At 42.9% G+C, this 23,700-nt stretch overlaps 2 protein-coding genes across 4 annotated transcripts; both read right to left on the reverse strand.

Moving 5' to 3' along the window:
* Positions 1–290: 290 nt before the first annotated feature.
* Positions 291–10,412, reverse strand: CTDSPL2 (CTD small phosphatase like 2). Its single transcript, XM_053463206.1, has 13 exons — positions 10,259–10,412; positions 4,142–4,358; positions 3,710–3,848; positions 3,387–3,536; positions 3,086–3,301; positions 2,877–2,955; positions 2,531–2,642; positions 2,365–2,451; positions 2,216–2,278; positions 1,991–2,070; positions 1,729–1,855; positions 1,219–1,314; positions 291–364 (listed from the first exon to the last, which is right to left on the reverse strand). The coding sequence occupies exons 2-13, from the start codon at positions 4,334–4,336 to the stop codon at positions 299–301; spliced, it is 1,410 nt and encodes a 469-aa protein (XP_053319181.1). The 5' UTR covers positions 4,337–4,358; positions 10,259–10,412; the 3' UTR covers positions 291–298.
* Positions 10,413–12,711: 2,299 nt separating this feature from the next.
* GOLM2 (golgi membrane protein 2) lies at positions 12,712–23,164 on the reverse strand. Of its 3 annotated transcripts, none has more exons than XM_053464515.1 (10): positions 22,703–23,164; positions 20,218–20,272; positions 19,737–19,839; positions 19,570–19,648; positions 17,461–17,596; positions 16,730–16,810; positions 16,546–16,647; positions 16,282–16,416; positions 14,709–14,873; positions 12,712–13,997 (listed from the first exon to the last, which is right to left on the reverse strand). In XM_053464515.1, the coding sequence occupies exons 1-10, from the start codon at positions 23,027–23,029 to the stop codon at positions 13,930–13,932; spliced, it is 1,251 nt and encodes a 416-aa protein (XP_053320490.1). In that variant the 5' UTR covers positions 23,030–23,164; the 3' UTR covers positions 12,712–13,929. The 3 variants fall into 3 exon arrangements, with proteins under 3 accessions (XP_053320490.1, XP_053320489.1, XP_053320492.1); XM_053464514.1 differs by having other exon boundaries at positions 12,712–14,000; positions 22,703–23,163; XM_053464517.1 differs by lacking the exon at positions 14,709–14,873 and having other exon boundaries at positions 12,712–14,000.
* Positions 23,165–23,700: the final 536 nt, after the last annotated feature.

The raw sequence follows: 23,700 nt of genomic DNA on the forward strand, positions 1-23,700 counted from the left end.
ATGGACGGGCTAATAGAAAGGATAGCATGTGCCCTGCGGCTCCAGACAGCACAGGGTCTCTCAGAAGTGAATTCCTGGGAGTATGAAAGCTGCCTGGCGGCGTAACGTCACACCAGTCACAACATGTCACTGTGAAACCGTTCCTTTTTCTTCCCCTACACAGCAAAGAAAAGAAATGCCTTTTGCAGTTATGGCAAATGGTTGTGTACATGTCCTGGGGTCCGGCAGCTCAGCTCCCTGCAGGCATCCGATCGTCGCCCTAGTCAAGGGGGATCCTGCAGGGTCACTGCTTTCCTTTTTAGTCTGGGGGCAAGCAGTCATGCAAGCGGAATCTGTCTCTGATGTGAGGTCGGACATCTTCATTCTGCAGAGGGGAGGGAAAATAAACCACTTAAAAGAAGAACCTGAAATACCATAAAAACAGATTCAAATTCGATACCTACGCCAAGGAAGGATGCAGCAACAGTTGGCCACACATATATAAACTAGCTTCTCCAAGTGTTTTATAAAACATGCGTAGGAAAACACAAGTTAACGTATAGCACTGGAAACAATATGCACGCTCGGTTTGGAAAACATGGACAAATACTGGGCTATCTTCCCACTATCCACGTAAATTCTCTTTCCTGTACTTGGAATATAACTCCTGTTTTTTTGTTTTACTTCTGTGGTCTACCCTGCCCCCTCAGCTATATATTTTTTTTAATCCTCATTATATTATTATATATCTATCTATCTATATAGATATATATCTATATATATATCTATCTTTGCATTCTGCATAGTATACCCAGCAAGCGTTTTAATAGTCTCTTCAGTATGCGCCCCTTGGTTATGGCGCATAGAGTGTCTATTATGTGAACTGGATTCCGGTTTCCATGTCTGTTCCAGGATTAGTTACGCTTCAGTCCCTTTGAGTAACTCAATCTTCAGGCATTTTCTCATCATTGCTGTCATTCTATTCTAAAAGGTCTCTATTTCTTGTTGCTCACTACACCTCCATCATCCTCGTTTCCAAGGAGTATAATTTTTCATTCAAGTTCAGTATTTAAGAACAAATTTAGCAAAATGCAGATGCAGCTCAATCCTGGATAAAATGATGAATGGGTATGTGTACGCAGAGTGACAGATCTCACTTTCTTACAGTGAATTATTGACAGCAGTGCTTCAACATTTTACACGTATTTCCTGTTAAGTAGAAGAAAAGATCAAACTCACCAGTTCTACAAGCTTTTCCAGGAAAGGGACAAGCTTCAGTAGCTCCTGGTCATTCTTATCCATGAACCAGCTCTCAATGGGTATCCCGTTTGAAAGCTGAGAAAAGAAGAGTTGCCATTTGTACAGACAACACTAAAAGCTTTAGGAGATGCCAAAATATTCTGCACCTTTACAAAAAAACTCTTAATAGCCAACCAACTAGCTGTCTAGCATCCATCCCAAGAGTGTGGGCCACCCAACAAAACCCTACACCGTAAAGAGCACGAGCCTTTAAAGTAAGCCTCTGGGAGCTGATCGCTGGTTTTTAATGTCCCAGTAAAGAGAGCTCACATAGCAGTTTATAGCATAAACCCATCTGAGTTCTTTCCCCACATATCATGTATACAGTCCTGTAAAAGAAATCATGAAGAAATCTCTTTGCAATTTACTAATCTATTTTGTATGGTAAGAATAAAAGGATTAAACATTTTATTTCAAATGGGTGTGCACATAACCATTTTAACGTCTCACCTGGTATGCAAAGGCTTGTGGTGAGTTATCAATGATGATTGTTTTAGAGAGATCCCTTCCGAGGATGTTAAGGTCCTTAATATAGTTCCCTTGGACACATACACAGTGCTCACGGAAAAGCCTGTGCCTATGGATAAGAATGCAGGGGAAAAAATAAATAAAATGGGAAAGTATATTGAATCCATAAAATTTAAGCAATATATATGATATATATTAAAAAAATTAAACGAACATAAAAAATATCCAAAAAACAAAAAATTACCTGACTAGTCGCTTCTTGGGATCCAATATATTCAATAATTTGTCTGCATAGACTTTCTTTGATGCAGTAAAGAGGATTATCTGTTAATATGTGGAACAAAACCATGAAAGGCACCTGTTTATTCATATAATACACAAGTCCATATTCTGGAACATTTTCAAAACTACTACTATTAAAACTCATTTGATAAACATCCTTTCAGAGGCGTATCGGATCTCAACATACCTCATAAATCTGAGACATACGCTCCAAGAACTCACGGAAAAAAGGTCTTAACCGCACGTAGACCTAAAACAAACAATAAAAAAAAATGTTTAAAGGCAACAGAGACAAACCTGTCCAAACAGGGCTGAATGTGTCCTTTGCGACATTACCTGGTAAATGACATCCTGGAATAAAACGGGGAACGTGAGGGCTGCATCTTCCAGTTCGTTGAGACTGCAATGCACCAGCGTTTCATCCTGCACGGGACAAACAAGGAGTTACACAAGAGTCCACAAGTGACCTGCCGCTCAACACTACTAAGGATAGTCCCATTACCAGGTCCAAGACAAGAGAGAACTCGGGGGTGCTCCTGGTTTTCAGAGGGAGGGCAGGCTTCCGATTGAGTTGTTCTTCAGTCAGGGGTGGGACATGCTTGATAAAGTAGTATCTGTGAGGAGACATCACATGAAGCTTATCGTAGGAAGTAAATAAGGGGCCGACATGCACCTCTAGGACTGAAGCATGTTTACATCTATGAAATGATTCTGTTACTCTAACAAGTATCAGCTGTTTAGCGTAGGAAATGCTATCCTTGTTAATTATTTTATTTTAAAATACCACTTTACACATTTTTCAAAATTGGTTTTTATACGCAAATTTCTCCCACAAAATAAAGACTCACGGATCAAAGACTTCCCAATCCTCCTCATAAGCAGCCTCTGCATGTGCTGACGAGTAGCCACTGTCGGGGGACACTGGGGCTACAAAAAAAAAAATAATATATATATATATGTATATATACACTTTAATGACCAGAAATAAAAACATTCAATTATTCACTTGGTGGAAATCCTAAATGTTACAGAAGGCAAAACTGAAGAATCTCATTACCTGTAAGAGGTGGTAGGTCTCTCTCAGGGGGTTCCTCTGCCCCCTCCAGCCAGCTGCTGCCAGTATTACGAACAGGTGCCCCTTGGCTGGGGTAGGAAGCCCCGTTAGTTGATGTGGTGGTGCTGGTGCTAATCTCATCCACCTGCTCCATATCTAGCTGCTTCACAATCTCCTCTGCTTCCACCGCTTGTCCTGGGGAGTCCGACCCAGACGTGCCTAAAAACATGGGAAATTGCAACGTCATAAGCTCTTTAGAAAAGATACTGGATGGTATATCAAGGCCTTGTGCGGAGAAACTAACCATTTTTATTTGCTGGTGAAAAGAAGTTGAAGACAGGAGAGAATATGGTCCCCAGCAAGGTGGTCCTTGGGGGGCTGGCTGTGCTGGATAGGTCCTCCAATTTCCCATTCTGTTTTACGTGCTGACTTGTCACCTCGTAACCTCCGGCTTCTAAGAGAATCAAGGGATAACCTAAATAACATTCTACAAGCGAAATATCAAACGTGCACCTTTTAAAGAAAAAGATCCAGAAATAAGAAAGGGCTAAAATCCCACTGACAGGAGCAGGGTAGACACGGGGTTTACACAGGAGCAAAATTTCTTCTTAAAATACCGAGCCTTACCCCCATTGACTTGGCTTTTCCTCCGGACACGTGCAATCGGCTTGCTTGGCTTGTCACCAGTACGTGGAGTTGAGGTGATGAGGTTGTTATCAAGGTCACGCTCCACCCTGCTTCTCTTTGGAGGGTTCTCTCTATCCTCCTAATTGCGTAAATATAAAACATTACTCCATGGCAGCTGAGTGTTACCCTTTACATCTCCATTTGGTTTCCCACAGGAAATACACCTCGCTGCTAAGGTAGATGCATGCTTCATGTTGCTAATCAAAGCAATTAGCTGGGAAATCCAGAAAAGTATTGTCATTTGCATCAGACAAGCGAATCGGCAGAAACTAACGTGCGGCTGCTACAGTGTTTTCCATAACATTATCACTTAATAGAAAATTACGGAGTAAAATTAGCATTTTAAGCCTACAGTTCTTATGTACAGCCTACCTTGGGTGTGTTGCCTTTGATGAAATTTTTCAAGGTGGACAGCAAGCCGGTTTCTGGTTTGGACAGCTTATCTGGTACCAGAGGGGAGCTCTCCTCTTCCTCCTCCTCTTCCGAGTGCTTCCTCTTGCTGCGTGCAGTGCGTCCGGCGGCCCCGTGACTGCTGCGCGGAGACCCCTTCCGCGTCCTTAGCCTCATCTTTACGAATGCCACATAAAAGCTTAGGAAACAAGATGAGAGCGGAAAATCAATAGATTGAGTAAATGAAACGGCACATTTTTAAAGGGGACCTCTATGCTTGGTATGAATTTGGGGATTGCCTGACATCTTCAACCAATATATGTCCTAAAGTCTGCTTATCTTGTAAAGACCTTGGATGAAACACACTAGCGGAGCCACTTGTTCCACGTTTGTCTTGATGGCAGGTTGGTCTTTAAGCCCGGGTGTTTATTGAATTCTGCACCCCGTCACCAGCGGGGAGACACGCAGCATGGCGCCGACCGCCAGAAGGTGGACAGCAACCACCAGGAGTACCACTACGTTTTACTCCATCAAAGTGCCTCACTCATTTATTATTTATTGTTTTATATAGTGCCATCAAATTCCATAGCGCTGTACAATGGGTAGACAGGACAAAAGTAGTATGTAACATATGACGTACAGAAACAGGTGAGGAGGGCCCTGCTTACACGGCAGCACATCATACTAATTTAAACATGTAGAAATGTGAAGAAAGGGACATATGATCTAACTCAGGGGCCGGGGTACACGAGAAACAAGTGAAAAACCGAGGAAGAAGAGCCAGATGTTTGCGTCCACACGCAGTGATATGAGGATTCAGATAAGAACGAGCTTCTCGTCTAGTTACATTAACCTATAGAACTAGTCCGTATGCCATTTACACTCACCAACCGTATTATAGATTATGAATAGACCAGGGCCAACCTAACACGAGAGCCGTCTAATATCAGCCATTCAATCACAACATCCTACATTATCTATACATATTTCTTCTATGCATTAGTTATGAAAAATACTATAAAACAAATAAAAATGATACACAGGATGACTAACAGTATGTGGACACCCAGCCACCATCACATCTACATGAGCTTGTTGGACATCCCATTCCAAAACACGGGCATCGATACAGAGGAACTCAAGGGGCATGAAACATAAGAGCAAAGAGGCGGCAGGGGACTTTAGCTTTAAAAGTCGTATATAGAAGTGCTTCCTGGGACACCGGAGCGTCCGTTTACGGGGTCAAAATTAATTTCCTGAACTTATGGCTTAGTGAAAACAAAGCACACCATCATAGTCATGTAAATGGACGCCAAAATCACAAAACAAGCCACAGCCTCCCGCCACATCCCGGCGATCGCCGCAAGGCACATTCTAATAAAGTACGCTGCCAGCGGCACTCCACGCTCCGCCACATACTAAAAGAGCGTCCTGGAGCTGCTCTATTATACTACATTTCCAACAATGGTAGATAACCGTAAGATAAGACAAAAGGAGTGTTGGGATGGGAAGGGTATGTAAACAGGACAGAGAGCAGCCATAGAAAGTGCAGAATTTTATCCAGTCGCTTAATCCCCTGACGGCAACAGAGAGCGGGTTTGTGATTTATTTCAACCATCATTCTTTTTGGTGTTCAGTGTAACGGTTTAAGTTAATATATATAAAACATATACAGCACATGTATTCCTATAACAAAAAGTTTATTAGACGTATTAAAACAGGACTGATTTTTCACCCGTTTGGTGATGCTGCAGAGTACGACGATATCCCACATATATAGGTTTATCAGAAAGGGCCAAACGATCACTTTAACCCTTTTAACGAGGGTGTTTTGTGGCCAAAAACAGCATTTTTACACTAGGTTTCCGTGGTTCTTTTTCTGTGTCATGCACCCACACAATTTATATATTTTTCCATGGACAAATACATCTTTCTCATGATACTATTTTCAGTTGTAGACTCCAACATTTAGTAAGAATAACCAAATATTTTACACTATGAAAAAGGCCCCTAAACCAGTTAAGTTGGCAAAATACATTAATGTAAGTGTCTTTTTTTTTTTTTTTAATTCAAGCAAGGTTTTTTACAAAGTTTTACAAAAAAAAACCTTTTGGAAGTTACAGGGCACACTTTTTTGGTGAAGCCCATGTCTCATTTGGGACTGATTAGCAGTGGAGTGAAGACAAGCCAGGGTATTTCCCTAGGAACATTTGGACACTTATCATGCAACCCCCTGGTCAGCAATCCCTGGCAAAGAGAGTCGCAAAGTAAATTTCCAGTGGTTTTCTTTTTTTTTTCAACCAAACTTTCGATGGATTGTTTTATTTTTGGGGATTGTTTGAACAGAGTAGATGCAACTGCAGAGAAGCCCACCAAAATATATTCAGCTGCATCTACAGACTTACCGAAATACCCCATATGTAGGTTTTTGTATATATATTTAAATCTACTGGGTGCCCATTTCACTGCGAAACAGCCCACAGAATAGGGCAAGGTAGGCACACAGAAAATAAAGGGTTAATCAGTAAACTATACAGTTTAGATAAGATACATTTTCACAGGTATGCCAGCCTTTTGCACTCTTGTGCCCCTGCTTTTGTGGGTGACAACACCCATCAGCAGCTTGATTTTGCATGATGGGAGTTGTATTCCACAAAAGCAGGAGTGCGAAAGAAGCAGAAGGCTGGGACCAGCTGGTTTACGGGAGCGCAGGCCGCTATTTTCTTCATGATGATCCATGCCGTCCTGAATGGTTTTAGTGCAGCTTTTTTCATGACGACATGGAATATCATGAAGGTTTTAAGGGGTTAATGCTACACTATTGTTTTTAAAACCTGCCGAGGGGTTAAAGGTTTTGTTGTAGATCTTTAGTTGAAGTGCATTAGGTGTTTGGGCCCTTTTTTTTATACTTTAAGCAGCCAATCAGCGGCAAAAATAGTCCACAAAAGGATACAGGGAGCTGCAGCTTCTCCATAAGAACATTTTTGTTACTTTTTTATATTTCAAAGACTGCATATTAAAATATTTATAGTACTTTAATACACATTACCTTTTGGCATGGCTGTATGGGTCATGAACTGTGAACAGTGACAGATGCTGTAATGTTATTTAATTCTTCTCGTTAATACTTTTGAATAGCAGGATAATACAGATTACCCAAAAAGGGCAGTCACCCCATCGGTTTTTATACAGGCAACAGGGAAGCAGATTGGAGTATATTAACTAAACTGTGCTTGACAGGAAAAGTTTGCCAGAGAAGCAGCTCCCGTTGAGACTTCACAGTCCAATGTCTGCGAGCTTTGGTTGGCCATGTATTAGTCTCATCAGTGAGATTATTTAGGTCCCGCCACTAATTGGACTTTGCTCTATAAGGGACGACTCAGCCCTTCTTACAGGGGAAGCTTGCCGGGGAAGGCTCCTTACCATCCATAATAAATTCACAGCAAGCTGAAACCATCATCAGCTCCTGCTTTAACTTAATAAACCCAGACGGGCGTTTTATTGCCCCGGGCCCTCTCAGCAAGGTCCATTCAATAATAGAGATTTTCCCTCGTGTTTGGGCTCTACCATGGAAAGGGGGGTTATAACGATTACACCATAAAACAATGCTGTAGAGGACAGCTCCTTTCACCTGATCTCTTCATATCGGCCATTGCGCCAAAGGTTATCGAAAGGACTCCTTCTAGAGCTAGGCGACTACCAATGTCACTTCAAAGACCTGGTAGCTGCTTCCTCTGGACACATCTCTAACCTACAAAGAACAGATTGGTCTCCAGGAGAAGAAGCAGCACAGACAATACAGACTGCACACAGCAGCACAGATAAGGGGTTAAGAGCTGCCAGCTGCTGTAGGTGTGTAAAGAAGGCAGATTAAAACCCTAAAAACAGAAAAGTATAGCTAGAAGGTTCAGTGATGGCTTCAGAGAATATAACTGGAGGATATTAACTGGGCCAGTCTCTGTATTTTTTTTATTTTCACGTTTAATAAGTTATTCAAAATACACCCTGCTGATTACATGGATCTATGCTGATCTAGCCACGCAGAGCTTTTGTTCTCTTTTATAAATGTGGCAATAGGAGTTCTATATACTTATTCTCAAGTAAAGGTCACATGGGCTAGCTCAACATTCTTTCACTTTTCTATAGGTCACACACATACTGGGTGGTGGTGGATGTCTTCAGCACATACATCATGCTGGACAATCCAACTTCTGCTGCATCCCCCCCCCGTAACAAGGATTCCCCCCATCAGACACCTGTGTTATATCGCACGAGACCCGCCACCCCACATCATCACCGTGACCGGGTCTGTAGGATTGAGGAAACCGGCAGAACATTTACCAAGGCTTTTGTTTTCCGTGTGAAAAAAAACAGTACATCCATAGAGTTCAAATAAAGAAGTCGGTTGTAAAGTTTTAGGAGTCACAGCCACCAACTGCAGGGATCTGGTCCATTGATGTCCGGCAGATCCTACTCTCAATCTCCATGGCTTTAATTTTAACGTCCAGAGCTGTTTACATCTATAAACGCCAAATTTACAATATTTTGCCACAGGTGCAAATCAATAATGTGTGTTGATGCCACATCCAGGCAATTGCACAGTGGGGGCTATTGGAGAAGTTCTGGTGTAATGTAAAGCAGTCACTCAGAACATACGTGTTTCCATGGTGACTGCACCAGAATAGATCTTTCCATACATACCCCATTATCCTGGAGAAAGAGCCCTTAACAAACAATAATAAACTTTTATTTTATTATTCAAGAATATCAGAAGCTCCTTGAAAACACATACGGGAATCCTTATTTACAGCATCCTCTCTCCCGCTGATTTCTCGCAGTGCTAATTACTGCTGGTTACACGCGAAGTGAGTTCGGTGCCGTGTTTTAAACACGGCCTGATTACCAGCAGGGAAGTCAATCGGTTACCATGGTGATAAGACCACTTTTTACAAGTTGTACCAGGATGGGGTTCTTGAGCCACATGTGTCTGGTATACACCGCGCACAAGTTATTTTATTTTTAAACCATATTCCATGGTGTCCATCAACTGCATGAAAAAGGTAACGATATACACCTCATCGTGGTTCCCAAACGCCTGGTCAACCCCTTCCCGGGAATTGTAAAAGTTCAGTTCTTTTTGTAGGTTTAAAACACTTTAATAATATGGTTGAAAAGAAATCACTAGGAGTTATCAGAGTTTTGCAAAGAACTCTGGCAGCGGTTTAAGAATAAAAGGGTATTTAATGAAGGACGGTATATATATATATATATATATATATATATATATATATATATATATATATATATATATATATATATATATATGAACCGAGCCCGCCGTAGCTCATCATACAGACAGGTAATCGCTGTAAAAGGGCGTAAGGGCCAAACAGACACATGACCTCTAACCCCAAGGACCCGAAAGTAAGGAAAGAAGCCATTGTATGCTTCCAAGATCAAGGCCCTCTCCTCCTCCCGCTCCGGTATGTGTTCATGTGTGAACGTTAAGGCAATTTTAAATGGTTTGTGTTATATTTTCCCTGCCCCCCTTTGTAACAGCGCTACAGAATCTGCCGGTGCTATACAGCCACATGTAATGCATATTCGCGGTACATACAGCTAGTGTATATAATGCACAATCTCCCCGATACACGATTTCTTCACGATCTAAATGCACGGTTTTACACACGCCCCTCCCCCATGCCGCTATATACAATATCGGCGGGATATCACCGGGAGAAGCGCCGTTGTTTCTACGTATGGATATGGGGTCTATGTGCGCGATGTGTATACAATGCCTCCCACCTGGATGCGCGCATTCTATACATTCATGGGAATGCTGGCTGTGCGTATACACAAACACACCTGCCCCGGCCGCTCTATAATCGTATGGCCCCCTATCCTGACCGTATACACATATCCCTCGCATACACACCACGGGCGCATCTTATTTCTACGGGTATATATATACACATATATATATATTTATATATACACCTACATACAAACAGGGAGACAGACGGCTCCTGGTTTCCCTCCCTCCAACCGAGGCCTCTCCCGATCCGCGGCCTCCCTTTCCTACCGTGCCCAAACCCTTACCTGCACTTCCCCGGCGGCTTCCGGGTTCTTTATCCTAAGCTCCTTAGGTTGAATCCAAGCCCTCTGCGTCCCCAGGGGTCCGGCTTCCTTGGTATATCCGGGCCGCGGTCGCTAAATCCCGGGCGCCATTTCCCGCCGACCGAAGGAGCGCAGGACCCGGATACAGCGCAGCGCGCATGCGTCACCCAGCCAGAGGGAGGGGGAGTGAGGAATGAGAGGCTCAGAGTCCCAGTCTGTACTCGTTACGGGGCTCCCGCAGCGCGTTATTAACCCCCCCCGGCGGGAATACACAGAGCAGCGCGGCCACCTTAAAGGGTTAAAGCTATGTGTACGCTAGGTGAAGATGCGTGGAGGCTGTGGGGCGCGCATAGCCTCCGTTTACATACAATGGGGAGTGGTGAAGGCTTTAGGAAGGGTCCCTCTTTCCTCCCCTGATGTCCTTGTTTTCCAGGAGTTCGTTTGCTAGTTATGAGTGTAACGCGGTGTTTGTCACCCCATGACCTCAAAATTGTAAGCTTGCGAGCCGGGCTCTCTCCACCTAATGTATCGGTTTGTCTTAGTCTGTCAATTCTCGGCTTGTCATACCCCTTGAATTTATGTATTGTATTAAGCGCTGCATAAACTGTTGGCGCTATATAAATAAAAGATAACAATAAGCCCCGCATTATTCACTAAAGGGAGAGTTGTGGTTTCAGCTCCCCTGCTTCACTACGAAGGGGCATCCCTATCACGTTTCTCCAGCAGAAGGGCCGAGCTGGCCCTGTATAATTCAATGTGTAAGAATAGTTTATACATTATACAGGGCCTGCCAAGCTCTTCCTGCAGCACACAGTTACTGCTGTTGGCTCTTCATAATGTTTGGTGAAGTCAAGAAGCTGAAAGAAACTTTTTAGTGAATAAGGCCCCCCCCCCAAATAATCCCCTATTCACCCTCTAACCACAACCTTAAAACAGAAGTGGCCCTCCTCATTTCACCCTGCGTTTGAGGGAGGTGAAGGGCCCTGCGTTAGTGGCCATTGCTGCACTTTGGGTACTTTTATTACAAACTTGCTCATTGACCTTGAACCTTCTTTGAAGAGAATCAGCTTGGCTGTATTTAAATACACAGCGCTCTGCCCCAAACGCCCTCACCTTGCAGTCATGTATATTAACGTGCTTAGTACTTTAATATGCATTCATAACCAAAACAAAATCCACGTACCTGCTGAAAATGCTGTACCAGAAGCACACCGCTGCCTCAGCTCTCATTGGTTACATAAAGCAACTCAATGGCAGCACCCGATGTACGTGCGCGTTGGGCGTTTTGGTGGCTGGTACTTGCTGGCCAAGTAGTCTAAGGAGATGCGGTCAATGGAAGGGCAGGGAACCCCCATCAAATGTATAGAGGGGATTATTATGAATCCCTTTCTGTATTTGGACTAAAAATGTAATTATTGGGAAATGTACATCACAGCGCCTGACTTTTTTGATCGGCTATCATGGGCTTATCAGATTTTATTTTTTTCCACTGGATTCCTGGTGCTTCTTGGTTGAGGAGGACTGGCGACTTACTGGCACGCTTCTTTCTAATCCATCATTGACTGCATGCGGACACTAGTTGCACCCACCCATGGATTGTTGGGACTTTGGTTCTCGATCTGCACTCTGCGGCTGCTCCTGACATAACGCATGAAGTTGCCCAAAACATCAGGCCCTACAATATTATGGCGTCTCTCCTGGCCTTTCAAACGTACTGGAAGCATGAATGCAAGTATTACATATACAGATGAATAAACTGCTTGTTTTTTTGTTTTACACATTGCAACAAATATATAATTAAAAAAAAAATACAGATTAATAAGAAACATGTTATGCCTTTCCCCATCTCTGTAACTTGTAAAATAAATGATCATGCTCAGGGTGGCAGCTGTTTATTTGAGGAGGCTCCCAGTCTTTAGTTTCAGCATATACATTCCTGAACATGCGCATTATATACAGGGGGGGTAATCATACTCCGTATAACCACCCCACAGACTGATTAGGGTCTGAGTCCTTACATCAGGGAAATGAACAGACTTGAAGGGGTGAATGGTTCTTCTCTGCTAAATTCTATGTATGTGACGAGAAAGAAAATTATATCAAGTATGGATCCACCTATACTTCCCTATAGCATTATTAATCACGGGTAACATCCAAGCAAACAAAGCATACGAGTTGCATGGGATAACCGAGAGGATAAGAATAAGGGACATGTGAAGGGGGTTCTATTTAAGAGTCAAGAACCTTACACCTTCCTGAGCTATCACTTGACACGAGGGAAGACCCCATTCAGAACTTTGCTAGGGACAGATAAATTGTACAGTTCTATGTTAATCTGGTAGACAGTGGTTAACGGACATCCTTGACTTCCGTCATTTTATTCAAGGGGAAGTGTTCCACTTTGTAGTTATATACATACACACACACGCGTAACATTTTTTTTAACCACCTTTTTTTATTAAGCCTAGAAGGCCAGCTGCAGAGCCAGAACAAAACAACTTGGGTAGGAAAGGATCACCAAGGTTGTTTTTCATATTCTGGGCAGACAAATAAATTATAAAAACACAAATGGTAAACAGGGTCTCTGAATTTCAGAACTCAAATTGAAATACCCTTCATACGCAGTACTTAACCTAAAAAATGACAACCTAAAAAGCCTCAGATGAAGGCATCGGCTGCGCACCATCTAAGAACTCTATTCTTTAAACTCTGTGTACAATTAAATTCTGCCGGCAGGCAAACAAACCAATGTACATCACTGGGAAAATGAGAGCTATGCCAAGCTCTGAAATAATTAAGGTTTACATTATTTTCATTAATATCTCATTGCAATCCCCTACCACTGTTATTGACAAGGCGAAGATGACCCATCTTTGTTACCCATCTGCAGTGGAAGTCCATTCTGGAACGGCTTCTCTGGGTTATACAGTACAACTTGTGATTCCTTTCACACGTTACATATAATATACAAATATTTGCAACAAGAAAAAAACAAAAAAACAGTACTTGGCTATTCTGCACACTGAAGCTCTGACCCTGCTTAAGAGGGGGGGTGGGGAATATTTATGGCAGCCCTTCACCTCCCGCATTCAAACAGCCCTGCTACATGACTCAGGTTCTACATATGGCGTTTTGGAGCCATGAGGCAAAGTTCATTTAAGAACCATACAGTGTCCATATTGGATGGAAAGATGGAGTCATAATCATGGCTCATCACATTGGATCCAAGGCAGATTTTCCTTAAATCCATTATTCACAATATATATATCTGATTCGCCAGCTCACTCATTAAAAACTAGGAAGGAAGAAGGGAAAATTAAGTCCTGAATTCCCAACATGGGTTTCCTATTTACAGTCCCACTATACAGGCAGGAGTGTCAACTCCAAGCTTGGAGGAAAGCAACGCACTTCAGTCAGCACAGGCTGCCTAGGGTGGTATTTGTTAGACTAATTAATCCAGAGTTTTTCCAGCACAGGGTCTATCCATCCAACACCGAGAGAGGCGACAAGACAGTACAGATCCTTTCTTGCACCACTCCCATCAATAACTGTTCTTGGTCTTTGAGTTGCTTCTTATGGGACATACAATAGGCCATAGTGTCCCCAACATGTGGCACTTTTTAAACGGTCATTTGTTTGGTCCAGGCAGCTGGTTACAGGGTTTCACCAAAACGATCTTTTCGATATTCAGCAGCATCTCCCTGCCCATCATGGATATCATCTTCTACAAGAAAAAGAGCATTCTATAAAAGAAGCCTGGTAACCGCAATACTCAATAAAGGCATCACCATCTCTCATTACTTCACACATTAGAATATGCGTACCTTATGGCAAACTTATTTTTTAATATTTGATGTTGACAAATACGACTTTAGCTTAAGGAAAAGCCAGCAAGAAGGTCTCCACTTGCTGTGGGACTGCATAACCCTTGATGCTAAGTCTACAGCTGCCAGAGTATCATGGGAGTAGCAACATCACACCAGCTACAGATTGTCAACCCACATAAAACACTGATGTTACAGAGGAAGAGTACAGAGTGTCCAATACGTCTTGTTATTTCTACTTCAAGACTATCTAGTCCAAAAGGAATATATGATGGGTACAAACGTAATTTACAGCACCATACAAACACACAGGTTGGCAAAGTACAGAGTAGTCATGACAACGCACCATCATAAATTACCACTTCTAATATAAGAATAAGAAAACTATAATTAGCCCATCTAGGCATCATTACCCACAATAACATCTTCTGGAAAGGTTATAAAGAGTGAATATGTATCAAACTGGACGTAACTGGAACACTGACATGTTACAGCGTGACGTGATGTGTCCTAAAATCGTCTTGTTCTATTGTAAAAAGATCCTGCTCAACAAACACGATGGCGAATAAAGGGGGACTGTGTCATGCAGAGATGTAGCCCAAGCTCACCTTGCACATCTTCTCCCCCATCACCATCATCTTCCTCATTGTAAGCCAGCTCTGCCTGTTTGTCTGCCTCGTATTCTCCCACGTTCCCATCATCCCCGTTATAATCTGCCACTTTTGAACCATGCTGAGGATCTACAGGGGACTCATTCTCATCAAAGAACCGACCTGGGAAGTCGGGGTTGAAAGAAAGGAGCAGAAAAGATAAATAAAAGGAGGCAGATCAAGAGAAATAAGGAGATAAAACATGAAATATTAGCATAGTTTACAACAGAAGAGCCAAGAGGGTAATTCCAAAATTGTTGAAAAACAGATAACTATTAAAATAAAGATTCTTAGAATGCCTGATACAATGTATTTCATAGCAATGGTTTTAAACTGACACAGTTTGAGAAGACATCCAGGAGACTTGGCCTAATGTGTCTATGCATTTACCTAAGTGACACGTCCAGCTGAATTATATTGTATTCATGCTAATCTGTAGCACCGGAGTTGTGTTAATCTACGCAAATGAAGATTAAAGATGGCCCTCCCATGAGTTTACAAGAGATAGTCAGTAAAAACCTCTCACTGAGTAAGCAGGTAAGAAAAAATCATTGATGGGAAGACAAAGATATATTACACATATATGACCAGACTATTCAAAGAATTGGCACAATTCTGGACAAAGGGAGACATTTAGCGCAAACAGCACAAATATTCTGTTGGGTTCAATGATGATGATGACTTAAATTAAGCACTTTGTCCCAGAACTGCCCAACTTTACAAATATAGCTCAGAGAGCCACCATAAACAGAAGCATGAAAGAAAAGAAACACACCCGTCATCCCAGATCGGTACCACAGACCCCTAGACTGTCTAACCAACAGCAATGAACTTATGGTTATCCTACTACTGACTATACTCCATTAATTCCATCTGAAAAACTGGTGATTTGGGAAATGTATCCAGTTGCGTGGACAGTGGTGACATTGCGTGGCATTGCCTGTGTTGAGTTGTGGAAGATCCAGTGTAGAGCTATATATAACTATGTAATATAGATTAGAAGAGCATGCGGCCGCTAGAATATTTTATACAAAATACTAAGCTTTGGGCATTTTTATGAAAGAATTTCCTGATCTGAAGTCGGTTCCAATATAAAGTGTGTATAAAGAGATAATATATATATAGTAGATTGCAAATATATTGCATATGCAGTTCGTAAACATTTTTTGTGCACTGTTCTATAAAACATTCTTTTAAATGCAGGTTTCAAAATCTTAATATTCGATCTTTTTGGTAGGGTTTATGCAATTTGGGCAAATCGTAAGCATGAAACTGCATTGAAGCAGATGCACATGCTGTCGATCTCTATAATGTTTATGGACCGAAAACAAATTTAAATGGTGTAGATTGTAAGCTGTACTGTAGTGATTGTAGTAACACAACTCAAGATCCCTTGGTCCTACAAATAAAACATTAGTAGAAATAATAATAAAAAATATATATGAGACACACAAAAATGTACAACAGTCCCTGTCCCGTCACAATAAATTCAATCTAAAAACAAAGATCACAACACACAAGTCAAACTTACTTTGTTTAAGGTTAGGAAACTCTATTGCCTTTGGTTCTCTTGGACTTTGCTTGGGAACAAGTGGCTCAATGTTGAGGTCATTAACAGCCAGGGGAAGCCCAGACTCTTTCTTGAGAGCCGTTGGAATGTACTTTACTAGAAAGTAAGTGGGAACACGGGCATATTGATTTTACATACAAGCTCAAGGTGAAAGATGAAATAATAAAAAGCACAGAAAACAGATTGTGTTCTTAAAGCAAAGGATACATGCCGATATCCACATACCTTTGGACTCGGTAAAAGGGTTGGGTTGCATTGAGGGATGTTTCTCTGGTGCCTGCACTCCACCCTCATTGGAAAGCAAAGCTTTCTCCAACTTTACTCCAGCTGCACAAACAATTGAATGGTGCGTTAGTAACAGGTCGAAGCGTCTTCACTAAGCTCGTGACTTTTATGTGCCGACACTCACCAGTAGCTACAGTGTCTTCTTTAGCTGGGTCGCTGTCTTCTATCTCTGGCATTCCTGCATCACCATCAACTTTTACAGCATCTAAAGGACAAGATTGTTCGGGAGTTATTGCTATTATGCAGTTTACCCGCTTTGTTTCCCGAAAATATGTAGTTTGTGGATGCGAACAACGCCATCCAGCAATCTACAGTCCCATGGCTATCCACAAGTAGCAACTCATGCTCAAACAAAGCACAATGCCAGAAAGCGTTAGCAGTGATGGAGTCAAAAATAATGTCAAGCGGGTCTTCAAATTTCTAAAAACAAATATTCTACATAGTAAATCTTAATTTATTTCAGACAACTTGTTTAATTTAAAAAAAAAAAAAAAAAACCTGCTGAAGAGCTCAGACATTTTCCCCATAATCCAACCTCCGCTGCTAACCGCACCTCCTTGCGGCTGCAGCAGAAGTTGTCTACGCGAATCGTGTAAATGTCTACACGCTGCCCCGGCTACACACCAGAAGCACCGGTAAGTTGGGGGGGCATAACACAGGAGGATCCAGGTCCCCTGCAGCGCTGCGGGGGATCTGGATCTTAGTCTCATAGTCAGACCCATTTGAGGTCTGATTATAAGAAGACCCCGATTATAAGACGAGGGGTATTTTTCCAGAGCATTTGCTCTGGAAAGAAACTCGTCTTATAATCGAGCAAATAGGGTACATCTTATGTACTTCAGTCACAGCCCATACCTTTACTGTAGGCTAAGCGGTTGGCGGACGGGTCTTCTGCTTTGTTGTTTTGCTTCTCTATAGCTTCAGTGTGTACCTCGTTCTCAGCACCTTTGTCGACCAACACGTCTTTGCTAGATGTCTTCTCTAAGGTAGTCTACACAACACAATAATGGGTTGGCTGCTTATAGTGTTGTAACATTTCCAAACAAAAGCATTACTATAGAAGTTCAATAGATTCTACAGCCCAGAATTTGCCAAATCCAAGAAGTGAGTTGCCCCTGGAAGATACAAATCTACCAACCCATTTGGCACTCTAGTAATTTATAAAGAGGATCGATTGAAAGAGCGACTTCTTGTGCCATGTTATTTTTGCTCTCTAAAAGCAGACTGAACATAGCTGTGTTCTTACCCCATCGAATATCATGCACTCAAATTCCACAACTAGTAATACGTTTCTTGGCTCTTGATGTACAGTATGCATACTAAGTAACATACTTTAAGAAAGGCATGACATCATGTTCAATATGAATCATACAAATGTAAAGTATTATGGCTTAAGTCAGCAAAGGCCTATTTGAGGTCTGTACTAAAACCAATAAGCTCAAAATACATCATTAAAAGGTAGCTAGAAAACACATATTAAGGCAGAACACTGAAGCTAGACATCATATAGGATAAAAAATAACAGAATTAGACATATTATTGAGAAGAGGCTCAATGAGTATATAAGGATTTGAAACACGTAGCAGAATTATACTAAAGTGGGAAAATGGGCAGTCACATCCATTTTTCCCGTGACCCCCTGGACAAGCAGATGAGCGTGACAATCTACTACTCGAAACGACCAACGTCATTGAAAGGTGAGGTTATCGTTATGGGAGACTTTAATCTCCCTGATGTAGACTGAAAAATACGAACAGCTGCGTCAGCCAGGAGTAGAGACATCCTAAATTCCTTACAGGGACCGTGTCTAAAGCAGTTGGTAGAGGAGCCAACGATGAAAGAAGCTGTGCTGGATTTAGTATTTACTAATGGAGACCCGATTTCAGATGTCACTGTAGGAGAGCGTTTGGGCTCCAGCGATCATCAATCAGTATGGTGTAATATGAGGAGAGAGGTTACATTGCACAACACTAAAACCAAGAAAACTTGGTTTTTCCCAAAAATGGAGAGACTGGTAGACGAGTCTTTGATGGTCTGGACATCTTTTGATGGAGTCCAGGAGAGATGGAGCAATGGCAGAACAAGAGGTCATGGTCTAAAGCATGAAGGCCAGAGGCTTAGATGCAATGTAAGGAAGTTCTACTTTACTCAGAAGGTAGTAGATAAATGGAAAAGTCTCCCAGGAGCAGTATTTTATGTCATTAATATCCCTAATACAGTGGTGGTGGCTAATACAGCGAGGGGATTTAAACAAGCATGGGATAGACATAAAGCTTTCCTCACTATAGGTCCTGACCAAAGACTGATAGGGGTTTAAACCCCTTATATCAGGAAAAACGTTGAGACTAGATGTTCCAAATAGTTCTTATCTGCCGTCAAATTCCACGTTTCTATGTTAGAATAACTTTTCACTTTAAGTAAGAACTGGGCAACAATATAAAAAGCAGCCCCGTCACTGACCTCCCCTATTACTCTGCATGTCTGGGTACGCAAGAGCACACAGGGACCGGGAGAGTCCTTCCACCTACCATACAGGTTCAGGGGTAAACCTGGTGGTGCTACACATCTTTTCACATCTGGACAAACATCTATTTAAGCAAAAACTTTGTTGAACAAGACTTTTAGCACAATCTCCAAAGTGTTAACAGAGGACCATTGATCAAATTCTTTGTTCCTTGGCTGCACATCCAGGTGACCCTGCCTGGACCATACCTGTTCTGGTGGGGATTGCCATGTATGGCTAACTGCCCTATGTAATTTCACCTCTAAAACAACTGCTCCACCTTTATTCCGCACACCCACTCAAATCTTACCGTGGAAATGATTAACTTCACAGGATAACATTGTAATGTTATACATCGGGCATGTCGTGAATACATAAAATATTAAAAAAAAACTTTTTTCCTCTTCTAGACCCTCCCAGACAAGAATTCACCCCCCCCATGCTGTTTTATTGCCACTCACCTTCTCTTCCACCTGGATTTTCTTAAGGCTGTTCTCATACTCCCGTTTCTGATCCGCAAGCTGCTGTGTACACTGCTGACTGATATGGAGATCACAATTAGAGGAAAGGCTCGTTCCAGTAACTAGTTTTCCCAGCCATTGTTAGACTCCCAGTAACAATGCTCTACCTCTGTTCCTGTAGCATCTTCTGAAGTAACGTGTTGTTACGTTTAAATTCATGTAGCTGATCCTCTTGACGAAGGAACTCCTGTCGCAGCTCAGCGAGCTGTTCTGTAAAGAAGCGCAACGGGGATAATTACTAGAAGTTAGCGCTCGCCCTCAGAGTGCCGCAGCCAGCAAGCTCCACATCACAGATCGCTCGTATCATTCAAGTCCCACGGAAAAGAGTTCTCTCTCCTCGGGGATAAAGTACAGCACCGTATAAAGTAATACAGGTCCGACATTGACAACAATCTGGTTTTCTAAACCAACATTTTAAATATGACACCGGTAATGGCGGCAGTTCCCTTTTTTTTTTTTTAGAAGCACTTACTCACACATCTTGTTTTCAATCTGATTTATTCACAAAACACAAAGAACTGTAACAGAAGCTGAGATTCTCTTGTCACCCCTACGCTTCTATAAGATATATAAAAACATTCTACTTACCCTTTAAGTGATTGATGTCTACAATCTGACTGGATAAATTGGTCTGCAACTTGGCCTGAAAGAAAACAAGCGGCAACCTTATTCTTTCTGGGTAACACCCAACACAGTACCAGGAAAACATTTCATGTACAGCTCATAATACTAACAACAGTAACAGAAACCAATTCTAACAACAGGCATGTATGTGCATCGGACACGCATTAGGGTCTACCTCTCCACATCCAGCAATGAAGCAGCAGCCCTGGTGCTGCAGCTGCTGTCTTCTTCTGCGGTCAGACTATTGTTGCTGCTGATTAACTGTTAAAAGCAGCCAATCAGTGGCAGGAAAGCCATCCCACTGAACTGAACAGAAAAATCGAAAGGGACTACGTAGCTATCCTATGCAATACGGGGCACACGATGGCTGGAGTGTGCCATTAACATCAACTAAATCCTACACACAATAGTAAGAAGAAAAGCAGGGAAAGCTGGAAGCCCCACTTCTGCCACATCAGGAAAAGCCGGACATTTAAACTTGCTGGACTAGAAAAAGAAATAACTTTCCGAAGACAGTCGAGTCATAGGCGAAAGTAGGTTATTGCAAATTATTACTGAGCAAACCAAAGACGTGCAACAGACGTGAGAGACGCAGGAATCCAGAACCAGGGCGTTAAATTGGAGGAAGAGACACAGAAAAGAACATTAACCAAGATATGGGGCAATCAAACACAATATATGTCATTTTTCACTTAACTGGTAAATAAATATAAAATTGGGCTACTGAAAAACGTAAAATGTGCATACCTAGAGCCACACACCTAATTTCAAGGAAAATACTATGTGAACTAGGAGGCTCGGGGTCACGGCGCAATCATATTACACTGGTGATTAAGTCACATTGCCGCTTGAAAATAGGCATGTCCACTGATCCCTAATCATGAAACTTTAAACCCAGAAGTCACGTGTCTCCTAATTACCTAAAGTTCAAACAGAAAGCCAAGCTTGTCTGAAATGAGTAATGAGTAACGTATTTATTGGGAATCGCACGGATATCGTGTATGCAGCGTGACGAGCACCGTCACAAGGAAGTACATTTATTTACAACGCACCACGACCGGTCATCTGCTTCACAAACAACTTCTATAACATTAGTATAAAGAACACACGCAAAAAGCTCATAAAGCGGGGGTTAAAATCTACGGTAACGTGCAGCATAAAGGAGAGCTTGCACCGTATGGATACGTTGTTGTCCTGCGGATGTAAGGAATACGCACATAATATTTGTTGCAAAACGTTTCAAACACTAGCTTTATACTTTAGCTGTACGTATCGCTTACCCAGGATCCTCCGCTATTTGAGACGCTAATTCACCTGGAAAAAACAGCACTGATCGCATCACACGCGACGACATCACATAATACTGACGTACCATTAACTGCACACAAACGCAGGCACAATACACCAGAACATGAATGCATTCATGACAATACTCTGGCTTAACAAACAGTGACAGACACGGGTTGAGGCCAGTGCTGCTCCGCAGTGCCCAAAGTCACTGCTTTGGATGTCGGCTGAGGCCAGTGCTGCTCCGCAGTGCCCAAAGTCACTGCTTCGGATGTCACACTGGAAAAGTCAAGTTCTAAGAGATATCCATGAAATACTTTACGAACGTTTTCCTGCGCTTAGCACACACTGCTAGGCACCCTGACAACATAAACATGTCCCACTAATCAATATTTTTATTGATTTAGAGGTATGCCAAGCTCAGAGGACAGACATCAAAGTATGTGCAAAAATAGATATTTCCCCAAGCCTGAATTTAAGACAAACCCAGATGAGGGACAGATTACTGTTTGAGTCTTTCCATGATTTTTAGCGTACAGGCGGACTGGATGAGCCGAGCGGTTCCTATCCGCTGTCAGCTCTGTGTTTCGGTGAGTGGAGGTCTTCAATCAGTAGACTGCCCTGAGAAAGGACATCTGGGCAACAAAAAGCAGAGGGGGAGACAAAGCCCTTTTGTCTCGCCATTGACTTCCTGATGTTCTCTCTGACACCGAGGCAGCGGGTGATCGCGGAATCAAAGAGAGACGACAGCGACGGTTTTACGTTAACAAGCATCTTGTTTACTTAGAAGCGCTTGTAACCCGGAGCAAACAAACCTGTGTCCATCCCGGTCCATGTCTTCCTAAACAATAGACGGGATGAGCTAAACATAAAAGGCATCTGCGACTCTAACGCAGAATGATGCGATTTACACAATACAGACTGCATTATTAGTAATATTAGTATTATTAACATTATTAGTATTATTGGTATCATCCCAACGCTGGGCTCTACATATGGCTAAAACCCCATAGAAATGAAGCCACACACAGGGCGGCTCGCGCTGCCCGGATAATTTGGAAAGACTCCCCCGGCGGCCCGCATACTAGCATTTATCGCCTGCAATGTCCCGGCCGCTCCAACACACGGACCCCGCCGCCCCCCGCACCGCTGCCCGCCTCACCATGTCCAGTCCGCAGCGCTGAGCCTGCAGGTCCCGAGCCTGCAGTCTTTCCTCCAGGCTGTGGAACTCTCCCTGGCGCTGCTCCATCTGCCGCCGGTGACTGTCCGCCTGCATCATCATCTCCGAGTTGCGCTTCTCCAGCCTGCTCCGGGCCACCTCCGTGCGCTGCACCTGCGCCTGCAGCGCCATCAGCTCGTCATGCAGCGCGGCCTGCCGGGCGGACACACTCCAGTAGTTAAACGCCAAAAGGCCAATCACTGCCAGGAGGGCGACCAACACGAAGGGTGGCAAGCGGCCTGTACGCCGCGGAGCTCCGAAGCCCACCATGCCGGCCAAGACAGCCCCCGCACAGCGGCCTATCCAGCTCCGATCCCGGACTGTCTTTCACACAGCTGCCCGCTCCGGCGCAACCGAGCCTGCTGACAAGGAACGCGAAGAAGAGACCGAGCTGTCCAATAGGATTTTGGCACTCAGACCCCTGGTTTGGTGTGATTGGCCCGCCTCTCAGTAATGCCTACGCCTCACGGGAGGATTGAGGTGCGGAATAACTAAGGTTGGCTGAAGGGTGAAAGGGAAATGGGTTTTTCTATACGCATGCGCAATAGTGTTCCGCATTCGTTGTCATGGCCGCGTTCTTGTCTCCGGGGGGTGTGACCATTGGATCCGGTTGCTGTGGTGATGTCGTTGCTTGTTCCGGCTCTATGGATGACATCATCCTTTTTTAGGAATCTCTATTATTCTGTCTTATGTTGAACAGCTCTCTACAGGAAATGGATATTTTGACCAAGAGACAATATGGCCACCCAGGACATTCTTTAGAATATACACCATCGCCAACATTTTATATTTTTAAACAGAGGCACTTATTGTGTCCCGGACCACTGTGATTCAATACTTTGTAGACATGGCAACAAAGTGTTTTATGGGGAACATCCATATGCACCGCAAACTTTGACATGGACATCATGTCTGTTGGGGTGACCGCATTGGCCATATTT

Source organism: Spea bombifrons, chromosome 4 (genome assembly GCF_027358695.1).
Source record: "Spea bombifrons isolate aSpeBom1 chromosome 4, aSpeBom1.2.pri, whole genome shotgun sequence".
In the NCBI taxonomy this organism is placed as follows: domain Eukaryota; kingdom Metazoa; phylum Chordata; class Amphibia; order Anura; family Pelobatidae; genus Spea; species Spea bombifrons.

Coding starts and splice junctions, on each gene's coding strand:
- CTDSPL2 (XM_053463206.1), bottom strand. CDS start 4,336: ATGAGGCTAAGGACGCGGAAGGGGTCTCCGCGCAGCAGTCACGGGGCC. Junction 2,279..2,364: donor TCCAGGATGTCATTTACCAG/GTAATGTCGCAA, acceptor TGTTTGTTTTAG/GTCTACGTGCGGTTAAGACC. Junction 2,071..2,215: donor GTATGTCTCAGATTTATGAG/GTATGTTGAGAT, acceptor ACATATTAACAG/ATAATCCTCTTTACTGCATC.
- GOLM2 (XM_053464514.1), bottom strand. CDS start 23,029: ATGGTGGGCTTCGGAGCTCCGCGGCGTACAGGCCGCTTGCCACCCTTC. Junction 19,840..20,217: donor AGACATCAATCACTTAAAGG/GTAAGTAGAATG, acceptor GCTTCTTTACAG/AACAGCTCGCTGAGCTGCGA. Junction 19,649..19,736: donor AAGATGCTACAGGAACAGAG/GTAGAGCATTGT, acceptor TCTCCATATCAG/TCAGCAGTGTACACAGCAGC.